At 37.6% G+C, this 13064-nt stretch overlaps 1 protein-coding gene across 1 annotated transcript in view; it reads left to right on the top strand.

Moving 5' to 3' along the window:
• The window catches only part of DOCK2 (dedicator of cytokinesis 2), a 161462-nt gene that overhangs the window by 26164 nt on the left and 122234 nt on the right, over positions 1-13064 (top strand). Inside the window, exons 18-23 of the mRNA XM_066560488.1 lie at positions 1467-1650; positions 1752-1849; positions 2827-2916; positions 3149-3249; positions 5681-5815; positions 8034-8142. Of these exons, the coding sequence (XP_066416585.1) occupies positions 1467-1650; positions 1752-1849; positions 2827-2916; positions 3149-3249; positions 5681-5815; positions 8034-8142 (717 nt within the window). The remainder of the gene's footprint in view (positions 1-1466; positions 1651-1751; positions 1850-2826; positions 2917-3148; positions 3250-5680; positions 5816-8033; positions 8143-13064) is intronic.

Consider the following 13064-nt stretch of genomic DNA (forward strand, 5'->3'; position numbering starts at 1 on the left):
ATCATTAATACCAAGTCAGATGCATGCAACTAAATCAAGTTGCTTAGGCAAGCCAAAGAGATTAATGGCAGCCTATAGTTATTTATCTTCTCTTCATTGAAACTATCATTTAAAATATTGAGACTAGAAGGAAAATTGTGGACTGTGTGGTTAATGTTGGTTGTGAAATTCCACCTAATTCATTTCTGCATCAGCTCAGTAATTTTTTTGAAGTGACAGCATGGATGAGAAATGCTAAATGGAGTTGACCTATTTTATGGTTGTGAGAAACAGACAGATTTTCTGACATATGCTTGCCTATTCTAGTATTAAAAACAGTAATTGTCAGCTGTAAGTGTTTAAAGCAGTCATACACCTGGCCTTTCAGAATAAGTAATTTGAAAACTGCTAAGTTTAAACTGTCTTTAGGCATTGGATCTTTTTGAGAGACTTTTGGATCAAAACTTCATCTTTTTCCCTTTGTCTGTCTGACTTGTCCCAAAAGAAGGAAGTCAAGAGTTTATTTTGCTTCCAGAAATTTGGGAAGTAATTATTTGGCAAGCCTGATACAATCATAGATGTTGCTCTGCTGTGTGTTTTGCTGTACAAAGGTTTTGCTTCTTGTCTGTCTAGGTCTTTTACAGTCAATTCTTAGCCTTCCCTCTTTGATACAAAGTAGAAACTGCACCTCTGCAGTCACTGAACCGGATAAAACTGCAAAACCTGAAAATGTCTTTCTAGATCATGGTGTTTGCAGCTCCTTGTTCATCCACATTTGTAGAATAAAGGTCTGCAATTGAGTCATATCTGTCACAGTGTTGTAGCTTTAAGTGACATCATCATCAGGGAAATTTTCTGGAGTTTTGTTAAAGAAACACTGTGTTCTTTAAACAGTGAGGGGCATAATTTCTATTGTCTTTGTCTAAAACTTCTTTCCTGCCTGGGGATTCCTAAGATAAGACCCAGAAAATCTATGGGGTTGTGGCACAGAAGTTGATGGAAGAGAGGAGGGAAAAATCTCTGTTGTCTTTCTGGTTTTGTACTGTTCATTCTACTGAAAAGCACACAATATTCTATGTCATTTAGTTACTGCAGCATACTCTCTGGTTTAAAATATAGTCTTAACATGCCCTGATCTTTTATGTTCAAGGTCCAGGTTTGAAGTTATAATGAGGATACCAAAATAATACTGCTATTCTTTCCTTACTCAGTCCTGCTTTCTGCTTTTAACTTGTGTGCAGACAATATAATCATGTTGTCTATATCCTGTGTACAGACTTCAAGGTGATGCTCAGTATTCTGCAGTGTTCCACACCCACTGACATTTCAATGAGAGATTGGCTCTTGCTTTTACTCTGCATGGGGTGTCATCCCTCAAAGTCCCTTCTTGCCCCTCAGTTTTATTTACTTCTCTAGTGCAAAACTACAAAATATAATTTTAAATCCAGTGGTGTGAAATATGTAATGAATGGTGTGTTGTTTTTCAGGGGGACAGTAAAAAAATGGAGGATGCTGGTACTTATTTGGCATTGCCTTCTACACGTCTGCACACAGAAAACAAAGGAGCAACCTTAGTCAGGAGCTCAAGCATTGTTGGGGGGCTTTCAGTCAGCTCAAGAGATTCATTTTACATTTCAACTCTTGTTTGTTCTACAAAGTTAACTCAGAATGGTATGTACCTTCTAAACAGCTGGGAGTTTAGAAAGAAAACCTTTGCACAAATTGGTAAATCAGATGTTAAGTTTAATGTCTGTCCGTTCATTTTCCATTAGTGGGCTTGCTGGGTCTCCTGAAGTGGCGCATGAAGCCAGAGCTGCTCCAGGAGAACCTGGAAAAGCTGAAGATTGTGGATGGAGAGGAAGTAGTGAAGGTAAATCCTTAAATCCTTATTTTTATAATAGTTATTCTTCAGGCCCCTTCATGCATAATGCCTTTGTTAGCTTGCAAAGGACATGAGCCAAGCTCTTCTTTAGAGGGGGCAAGAAGGCCAACACCTGGGCAGGATCCTTCCCAGGGCTGGCCAGCTTTGCTCCTACTTTTTAATTTCAGATCTCTGCTATTGCCTGTGGTTGGGCTGGGAGAATTCCAGGATTATTACTAGAAGATGAAGATAGTAATGATAAAATATTTTCCACAATCTCTAGTCATCTGTTTCCTTTTGTCTATCTGAAGTATCACAAACAATTCCTACTGCTTTCTCTGCAGTTCTTAATATTAATTTGCATGTCATTATTAAATCCAAGAAGTGTTATGTACCCCACAGAACACTTTCTTAACTTAATGAGTATATCAATAAAAGTTGTTAGTATTTTGGAAAATAGCATATACTATTACCTTTGTGCCTTTAAGCATAAGCATTAGATGTCTCTGGAGAGAAGGAATAAGAATTCAATAAACAAAAAGGAAGAAAGAGGAGTGGATTTTTTTAACAAAGCTTCGTGTCCCAAGTCACTGAGATACTTTTCTTTGATTTAGTGCAGAATTTGAATTAGACCACAGAAGCAGGAAAAGTCTTTTTAATCAACATGTATATTGAAATTAGCAACCACTAATCTGTGTCACTAAGGAATGTAGTTTTAACAAGCTTTGCCATTTATATAATATTTTTATCTTTTCCATAAGCTTTGAGCTAAGAATGTATTATTGATTGCTTGTGTCTGAGGATGCAGGTTTTTAAAACTAAAGCAACTAGAGCCTAAACCCTTGGAAATGTTTTCTCAATTTAAGTGATGCTTCAGTGAAGGCAATAAAAGTCTAACTTGAGGGAAACCAGGTCTGGTATCAGAAAATTTTCCTGTGAGGTTTTCAAGTTGAATTGTTATCAGTTTGTCTTTTCATGTTCTGTAGTTTCTCCAGGATACATTGGATGCCCTGTTTAACATCATGATGGAACATTCCCACAGTAATGAGTATGACATCCTTGTCTTTGATGCACTGGTAAGAATCAGCACCAACGAATTTATTTGTCAAAGTAAAGAACCTTAGAATTTTGAACAAACTATCAAGTTTTGCAGTTCAGAGAATTAAAGTCTCTACAGAACAGAGGAATATTACTCATTGACTGAAAATCAAATTTCTTTAAAAACTTAAATAGTAAATTACCAGAAATATTTTCAGAAAGTGAATATTTAAGTTTGCAATGTGACTCAATGTGTCTCTGTCTGTTTAGATCTATATCATAGGGCTCATTGCAGACCGTAAGTTTCAGCACTTTAACACTGTTTTGGAAGCATATATCCAGCAGCACTTTAGTGCAACCTTGGCATACAAGTAAGTTTGTTTTCTCTTCTTTCTCCTTTTTCCTTTCTCCACCATCATGTAAAGAAATAAATCCTGCTTGTGCCTTTTCTGATGTAATTTATGGTGACTGTTGTTTGATGCTGCTGTTAGCTTATCTGCCTCTGAGACATATTTGATTATAAGTGGAATTAATGAACACATAGCAAATGATTTGGGGTTAAATGATGCTATGGCATTTGTTTTCTGTCACCTGGATTTTGCTGTGTCTGAGCATTTCACTTGTATCCTGTCAAATTTATCAAAAGGTGCTTTGCTGTGAAGCCTCTCCATTTGTATCCCTGCCCTTAAGTAGAAATGCCTCAGGTGAGGACTTGAGGCTCTCCTTAGCTCATTTACATAGGTTTCCATTTTTTTTTTTTCACATCAAGCAAACTCAAGAAAAAAGAATTGTTTGGGAGCTGTCAAGTCTTTGTATGCATTTTAGTCTGATGTTGTGTCAGGAGGGGTTCAGTGCAGTGAACTGGAATTTTGGTATTTGTTACATGTCCTGCTGTGAAATGGAGTTTTAGTATTTGTTACATGGTCACGCCAATGGATGAACTCGTTGTGGATTTTTTATTTATTTATTGGTTTTCAACTTTTGGAGCTTCTACACAACACCCAGATAGGAAGACATGGAAAAGAGTAAAAACTGTGCACAAGTGTTAAACACCAAATTTAACCTGGATTCCTACTTTATTTAGAATAGGCTTTTGCAGATGATGGTAGGATAAAATGACTGAATTATGAAGGAAGGTAACATCTTCAGGTGGTGCAAATCTCTGGGATGTGCTCTAAAAGGATGGATGTGGGTTTTTAATCTACCTGATGTCTCGTTCTGGCAGCTTAATGGAGTGGCAGATTGAAGCAGAACTTTAATTTGGAATATGAATAGTACAGAGAAGACCTGAACTGGAGGTTTGGAATAGCTGGGGCTATCTTCTAGTGTCTGTGTTGAATTTCAGTTCTAACTCAACACTAAATGTCACAAAAATCATGCACTAGACTATGAGTTTCCTAAAGCTGAAAGGCAGCAGTGCAAAATCAGCCCTTTCTCACACTTCAGTAAAGCTGAAGTGGGCTCAGAAAGCTCAAGCACCAACTATGTGCCTTCTTCAATCCTCTCTCACTCCATCAGTAATAAGCACACGTCATTTAGTGCTTTACAGTACTGTGAAAGAAGAAAAGGAAAGGTACAGAACCTCTCAGGACAGCCTTACTTGCATAAACTATTTCTAAGACTTATCTAGCTGGGAGTATCTGATGACTTAATCAATGTGGTCAGGGTAAATAACAATGTTCATGATTGTTCCCCACACCACATATTTTCTTGGCACTATTGATTCAATGCACATCCACATGGAGGATTTACTCTGGTTCCAGAATCATTTATGAAATAAACAAGTGTATGTGTGGCCTAACTCCTAACTAGGAGGGAAATGCTGTGTCCCAGACATATTACATCCGTGTTATGATATGGTTGATTGGCCAAACTGCTACCTACTTATTCAGTTCCTGTTGAGTCATCCTTTCTCCTGGATTTTAGAGAGCTCTGAGAGGGCTTAACATGCACTGCCCCTACATACAAGTTAGATCAATATTGTTCCAACTCAGAGAAGCTGTAAAAAGGAGCAAATGAAAATGCACAATGGATGTCATGCCCAGGAGGCTGAGAGGCTGAAAGCATTTTGGTTCTGAAATGTGAGTTAGCCTGGGGATGTGTATTAGTTACACAGAGAGCTGGCTGTTGGCTTGGTTTGTTTAGGGCAGGGGACAGCAGGTCTCCATTTTTGTAGAGACATAGGAAAACAACCCCAACCACTCTTATTTTAGTTCTTATGGCTGCATTAAGATCAAAATTGCATCATTAGTATTGCTTTAATCACTTAGAATGATTCTGTAACTACAAATAAAGGGACTTAGTTTTAGATTAACTTCTGCTCTTTTGTAGCCAGCTGTGTCTTTAGCAAAAAGTTGCTTTTAGATAGAGAGTAAGGAAGTGGTTAAATAAAATAAATAATTTAAGCAGATGTTGCTGTGTACTGCTTTATTTACATGTAATATTTACATGCTGTTAATTAGAGCATGCAGTGGTGTTTAATCACTGCTCAGTGGAGGTAGGCAGAAGGAATATTTTGTGATACCTTGTGCATGTGTATTACAAACCACTTTAAAGGTGTTTCCAGGATTGTGTAAAGTCATGCTGCTCTCCTGGGATTTCAGATTTTTCTCTTGCTTGTGCAGCTAAGAATTTGTTCCTCCATTTATACTGACAGAATTTGTGCAACATAAATCCACAAATACACTCAGTCTGTTTTCCTGTATGTGCTTGACCAAGCACGAACATATATTTAGAGTTGCCAAAGAAAGTAATTAAAAAATAATAATGAAAATTATTTTTAAAAATGTTTTTAAACTTCAGGAAATTAATGAGTGTTCTGAAGACATACTTGGATACTTCCAGCCGAGGGGAGCAATGTGAACCTATCCTCCGAACTCTGAAAGCACTGGAATATGTTTTCAAGTTCATTGTTAGATCAAGGACATTATTTTCCCAGTAAGTACTCATATATTGCCATTTAATTAGCTGTCTAATATCAGATATAGGAGACCTGAAAAAAGTTGGTTGTAGAACAGAGCTGTTTTTTTATTTTTACAAATAAAACTGGAAACTGCTTTAAAATATAAATAATGCTGATGTTTTGTAGAGGGAATATTCAAAAATCTGCTTTCTGATTCTCAGTGTAAGTTCCAGAGATATATTTAGTTATAGCAGCAGGTTTCAAAAGGTGATTATTCTTTGTGTCAGGTGGCTTGGCCTAAGACCAGTGCATGGCCAAACACCTCAACAGATGGCTGGAGGCTGGAGACTTGTCCTTGAGAACACTGTGTTCAGCCCCTCAGACTGTGCACAGAGCAGTGTCATTGCAGCAGCCATGGTCACTCTGAATTTAGAGTTTTGGGCCTCCTCTTGAGGAGTTTACAGGGAGGACTCCGTGGACTGGGTGTGTGTAGCTCAGGAAAACTGAGGTGTAGTGTTTACAAGTGGTGTTCAGGTTTAGGGGAAAGGTGGAGGGGAGAGTGGAGGAAATGAAAAGTGGAAGGAGAAAAATTACACACTGCTAACTGTACTCTCCTCTTATAACACAGACCCATTTCCTCAGTTGCTTTCTACTTCACCTTTCTTCATTTACCCTGATCTGGTTTGCCCCTCCAGCTTGTTCTGATTTCCCTTTGCTCTGTGGCTGAAGGAGGGCAGGGGCAGAGGTCAGACTCAGACTCAGACCTGCAGGGAGAGGGATTCGTTGGGTGTTGTGTTTGTGGCTGCCATTCACCAGAGCAGGAAGGTTCTGTTCCAGCTGTCTTCTGCTCAGTGGGTACTCTAATACAATTTTGCTCTGATATTCCACTGTCCATTAAAAAAATAAATCCATGTTGATTTATAATTTTTTTTTTAATTACGTTTACTCACTGGATTATGATGTTTTGGTTGAAGTACCAGATTCAGAGAGGGAATTTGCTGCTATGGATAGTACCTTAGAAATATTACTGTCTCAATGAACTTACTGCTTTCAGATGGATACAGGTCAACAAAGTGTAAACCTATATAAGGAAGGAGATGGTGCTCAGGAGAACAGAATACAACTTTATCTTATATTTTTGTCATGGGTGTCATGGCAGAAGGGTATATTAGAGTTTTGGGGAAGGAAGTATTGTGTAGAGGATTATGGAAAATTTCTTGTCTGGCTGAAGGTCAGAAAGCAGATGGGGTTTGTCTCAGTGAGAACTTTAGTCCTCATTTTAATCCCTCATGTTGTCTTGCAGCTTAAAGTCTTCATTGGACAATCTGTCATAAAGTAGGTTATTGCAATGTGTTGCACATTCAGGTGGTCAACTACACATTATCTACTCCTACTTAACTAGAGGTCTGAAACTCTAAATTCACTGGACAATTATTTTTATTGTAGGCAGTCTTGCATTTCAAATTGAAAAGAAAATCAAATGACACTGCAATACATAACTTTAAAAAGAGATTTTTCTCTTCTGATGGAGCAGAAGAGGTAACACTCAGCTCACAGTTTTCTACTCCCATTTCAGAATTCTCTTGTCATCTTGCTTTTTTCTTAGCTTGTTTTTCTTTAACTCTTGACAGCTGTTTCACATAACTAATTTCACATGTCACCAGTGTTTTTACTTTTTATGTAGGCAGTGTTTAGTACTAAGAGCCAGTATGAACAATACAGGAGAGATAATCTGAGGGATTCAAATTTTAGAACAAGGAATGGAGAAATAATGGAGTGAGCTCAATTTAAATGCACTTTTAAACTTTTAAGTGTCAAGTAGAGACTTTTTTCAAAAAGCAGACTGGTTAATGGGGCCAGTAAAAATAGCTCTTGGAAAAAGTGGCAACAGCAGCAGAAGATAGAAATTGTCATAATTTGTGAAAAATATCTTGGAGTAGCTCAGTTGTAGTGGGGAAAAAAACAAAATTTTTTTTTTTTTGCATATAAGTTACTTTGAAAATAAAATGATTTATATAAGCTGCAGTCTGGGAGGTGTCATGGTTTAGAGGCTTTTAAAACAATTGAAAGTGTTTATTGTAGTGTTCAAACTGAAGAATTCCCGCATGATACAGTGAATAGCAGTTATAACCCCTTGGGGAAATATCTATGTACATAATATTGGATATGCTTCTGAAATATATATTTAATGTTAAAGCTGTTGCATTTGGGAGAATGAAACCTGAAAGGATAACCTAATGCATCTCTCAACAGATTATATGAAGGCAAAGAACAAACAGAATTTGAAGAATCAATGAGGAGACTCTTTGAATCCATCAACAACCTGATGAAAAGCCAGCATAAAACTGCCATTTTGTTGCAGGTTGGTGTGTTCTTGGAAACCATTTGGATTTGGTTTTCTATAAGGTTTTTGTACATGGGCTTTTTATTTTTGTTCTTTTCAAATCAAGGACAAGACACTCAGGAAATGTATCCAATATGTCTTATTGTAATTTCCCTCTGTTGGAAGAGCAGGTTATCTGATAAATTGGAGCCTAGTTTGAAAAGGTCAGGACAAGATACATTTACAGAAATTCTGTGAATGTAGGCAAGGAAAGAACCAAGGCACAGCTGTTGGAATATTTCAAGCAATCAAATGACATGAAGCCTCCTGGGACCTGAATGTTTAATTCTTGAGTTTCTCCAGATAATGCTAAACAGGGATTTTACCATCTTAGTTGGGAAAATAAATTTTATTGTCTCAATCTTTGGGAGTTACAGTGTTAAAAAAGAAATTTTTTTTGCCATTCATGTCAATCAGTTATTCTAACACTTCAGAATCTAAGGTTTTAAAGAAAATGAGGGAAAAAAAGAGTTATTAACATCACTAATATAAAATAATTTGCAGTTCTATATTAAGATGAAAAACTATCAAGATTTCCTGTAAAATGTAGAAGATTTATTAGACAGCTGCAATATTGATGCTTCATACATTCTTTATTAAAAACTCATTGTATGCATTGGGATTGAATTTTCCACTGGTTTTGTGGTTTGATTCCTTTTGATGACTTAGATTAGAAGTGGAAATCCATGAAAAACCTGTGTTGAATAAAGGCTCAGGTGGCTGATTATGAGAGGTGGTGAGATTTGTTCAGCTGACATTTTGCATGGAGTGTTTAATGTGCAACTGCAAAAGAGATGAAAAAGTAAATCCCAAGTTAATTATATAATACCATGGTTACAGTAATATTCTAATGCATTTAAAAATCAATCAGATTCTCTGTTACTTGATAATTCTGTAGAAGCTTTCCTGGGAATAGTTTATACATTTGAATACTGCATCAGAAACAGGAGAATCTTCTGAAGGAAAAAAAGCATCTTTAAAGCAATAATGAAAGAGTTTATATAATGGTTGCTCTTATGGTACTTGAACTAATTAAGAGCTCTTGGAGGATTTGGTGCTCTTTGGGGAGCGTGTCACATCCCTGCATTCTGCCCTGCCTGATCTCAGAGGGGCTCTGTGGGATTGTCCAGCTGGGTCTCCTCTGATGAGCAGGACACTTTCTTCTTGAGAGTGACAAGAAAGGCTCACAGAAAACTTCTTAACAATTTCTGGGTGTGCAAGGGGCAGTGGTGCCCCTGAAAGGCTGCTGGGAGTGTTTCAGAGCAGGTTGTAGTATCAGTGGCACCACAGCAGTGCATGGACTGAGGAGTGTGACTGTGCCTACCCTCATTTCCCTCTTCCCATGTTTAATCCCAGCTCCCAGTGTTGTACCTGACTGGCAAACATTCATGGCACCTTGGCTGGTGTTCTCAGAAACACCAGAACCTTAAAAACAGAGCTGAGCATCTCTGAGGAGGACTAAAGGAAAGAAATCTACACTAATTTTAAAGAGCACATTAGTGTGTCTCATAAACAGACGAGTTATTAAACAGTCATGCTTTGATCAATACCATACTGAAAATCAACATTTTTGATTTCTAATGAGTGCCATCAGTTGTGCAAAATGGGTCCTATTTATTCATAACCCTGAAGCACTGGTGGGCTTTTGGGTCTCTAAATCTTCATAAGGTACTGAAGTTTTTCTTTTTAGCAGGAACTTTTCATGGCAGATGTGAAATACTGGTTTATAGCATAACTTTGCTCTTGTTCCAAATACTAATGGTTCATACAGCTGTGTCTCTGAGAGAAGCCTACAAAGAGACTGCTTTACATACAGTAAATAAAAACTACTGTATCAATGTTACAAACTTCTGATAGGAGAGGCATGGAATGAGCAGTGTCCAGCTGCTCAGTAGCTGAGTGCTGGCTGCTGGAAATCAATTTAATGGGGTCAAAAAATATAAAATTAACACTCCTTCCCATTTGATCATGAACTCCATAGGCAGCCCCAGCTTTCCCAGGGAACAGTATTTCTGTGCCTGCTTGGAAGACACTTCAGTGCTGACACTTGAGACTCCTGCTCTGGTAGGTGGATGCAGGCCAGAAAATGGAGATAATTTCTGCTGAGAGGGAGGAGAAAGTAGTAGAAAGAAATCCATAAATCTGCCTCTGCCGAAATCCAACACTGATTTCCCTTGGGGAATGTGAGATGACAGTGATGGATGTTGTAGTAGTACAAATTAACTTTGCAGGGTAAGGGACAGGTGGTTATTCAGTGATTCTACAGACACATGGGACTCCATGGATGTTACAGTTTGTGTACCTAGAGAGGGAAGTTCTGAGAGTTTGTTGGAAAAATACAGGAACAATCAGGATATTAAAACTAGCTTAAATCTGTCACACTTGGAATTATCATTGATAAGTGGAACATAGATTGGTAGGATCAATTCAATTTGTTAAAGTAGATTATGGTCTCAAGATATCAGAGAAGAAAGTTTTAGGAGCCCGGAAGAAAGTTAAATTGGGTTTTTCAGGATATTGAAACTTGAACTAGTATGCAGAGGCTTTCAATATGAATTTTTAACTCTTATTTCATCCTTGTTTGTCCACATGCCTATTGGGTTTAACCGTAGGTGATTTAAAGAATTATTTTAAAACCTGAAGTTTCTTTGTCTCTAGTATTTTTTTTTTCAATTTGGAACTCAGTATTTTAGCCAGTAGTAATTTCCCAGTTGTTTTTACTGATAGAATCACATTCAGCCTTGTGTGGAAAATTAATTCACTCAGGAAAGGATTTTTTATAAAATAATGTGTTATATGGAACAGCCTCATCTGTGCCAGAAGCACTTTATTGTTTCAATTTAACTTTATCTACTGAGTGATATCTTACTTCCTGATCTGTTAAATGCTGTATACGTTTACAAAAAGTTAAAAATCTCTTTTCAGTCCTTGTTCTAAAGCTGACTGAAGGGGATTAAGGCTTTGACTTAGTGTAGTGCCTGAGTTTTGGGAAGGGCAGATATCTGGTTCTGTTTTGAGTACTGTTTATATAAGCTTTGAACAGCTTAATTTATTGTTGGCAAAATGAATATGTACATATTAATCCACGTTAACCTTTTTTAAAAAAAAACTTCTGGAGTTGGTCAAGTTATCTTTTTTGTTTAAAGATGCAGACAGAATGCTTCTCAGCTTCAGTATTGTATGAAGTAAATTAGGATTATCATTTGAATATTCCTACTGTGCTGATGTTTAAGAGCAGCCATCTGAGCTGCAGGGTGGCCTGGGTGCAGGTCCTGCCATGGTGCTGTGTGAGGCTGGCCCTTGGGGTGGAGGTTGGGGTGGTTTAATTTTGCCAGTACAAGAATCAAGGTGCAGATGGATCCTTAAAAGGATTCCTCCTTTTAAGAGTTTTTTTTCCAGATTTTTCTTGTAATTATTTTTAAAAAATTAATCATAATTACACTGTCCTTACAGTGGTAGGGCTTTCTAGGCACTAGATATAAACCTTTCTTCAATTTCTTTTGGCAGGGATACTGTTACAGCTTGGTTGCATTTATCAGTTGCTCTTCTGTAGCCATTACTGGTGACTTTTGTAGATTTTAGAGAGTTTTTTGTTTTTTCATGAAGACTGTACTTCTTGGGGAGACAATCCTTGAAATCTGGAAACCTGGAAATCAGTCTCCAGAAACTGCGAAGAATTTGGTGAAGGAATAGGGGAGGTATCAGTACCTTCTATCCTTTGCCTGAGCACTCAGGGAAAAAAACATCATTTTTAGAGGATGTGTTTTGTGTCTGTTTAAATCAGTCTCTATCTCTGTGAATAAAACTGAATGAATGAATTTTAAATTTCAGACTATATGTTTTTTAGATTGTCCTACTGTTGAATTCTGATTTGTAATCTGTGAGTGTGCCCTTTCATTGACCAGCTTGTGCTCTCAACCTTAATTTACAAATCAAGCCCCTGCTCCTTTCCCAACTGTTCTGTTCCCCAGCTGACACTCCACGTTTGACCTACAGATGGTCCTGTCTGCTGCAAATGTCAGCTCTCCCCAGCTCGCTCCTAGGCACTGATTTGAGAAAACACAACTCCCTGTGCTGTGTGTGCTTTCAGAAACCTTAGATGACATGTTCTCAAGGTCACTGAAACATAGAAATTGTCTGTGGCATTGAAAAATATGAAAAATAATGGAATATGAAGCTGCTGTCTTTCTCTCATTCTTCCCTACACAATTTTGACCCACCCTACTGCTGCAGCAGATACTAAGGACTTTATGCAGCTCAGGACATTTTTCTTATGAGAATAAGCCTAGAAAGGTCCTGATAGTGATGCTTTGCTTGTGGTGCACAAAGGGGGATGGCACAGTAACTTCTTAAAGTTGCATTGATAGCAAGTAAAATTAGATTAAGAAACAGAGCACCAGTGATTTCTTCGAATGTACTTTTTATCTCATGGGCACTGGAATTTCATGAATATGTATAATGTAATGCTGCAAAAAGAGGGCAGCTAAAAATAAGCTTGGTCAGGAGTAAAGGTTAAAATAAATTTAACTGTACATTGTATATGTAAGAAATAATTTTCTGCACTGCTGTGGGTTTATCTGTATCCTGCTTAAAAAACTAATCTCTTAAGGTTTGAAGAATGCAGAACATCTTGTACTGCTGACTAGGAGATTTTTATGACTTCATTAAGGGCAGTGCTCAATTGTGTCCATAGCGCATCATTTGAAGCAATTATTGCAAATGAAACTTAGGAGTCCAAAATAGTGCAGAGGATATACTCATTATTGTACTTCAGCTGGAACTGTGGATCTGCAGAGAGGTTGCATCTCTACCCTTCCCTCCTATGCAAGAACAGGGAATATGTGATAGTCAGACAGCACAATAGTCCAGGTGTCAGTGAAGTACTGCTTGAAATATTTTGT

The sequence above is a fragment of the Molothrus aeneus genome, chromosome 15, assembly GCF_037042795.1.
Source record: "Molothrus aeneus isolate 106 chromosome 15, BPBGC_Maene_1.0, whole genome shotgun sequence".
Classification (NCBI taxonomy): domain Eukaryota; kingdom Metazoa; phylum Chordata; class Aves; order Passeriformes; family Icteridae; genus Molothrus; species Molothrus aeneus.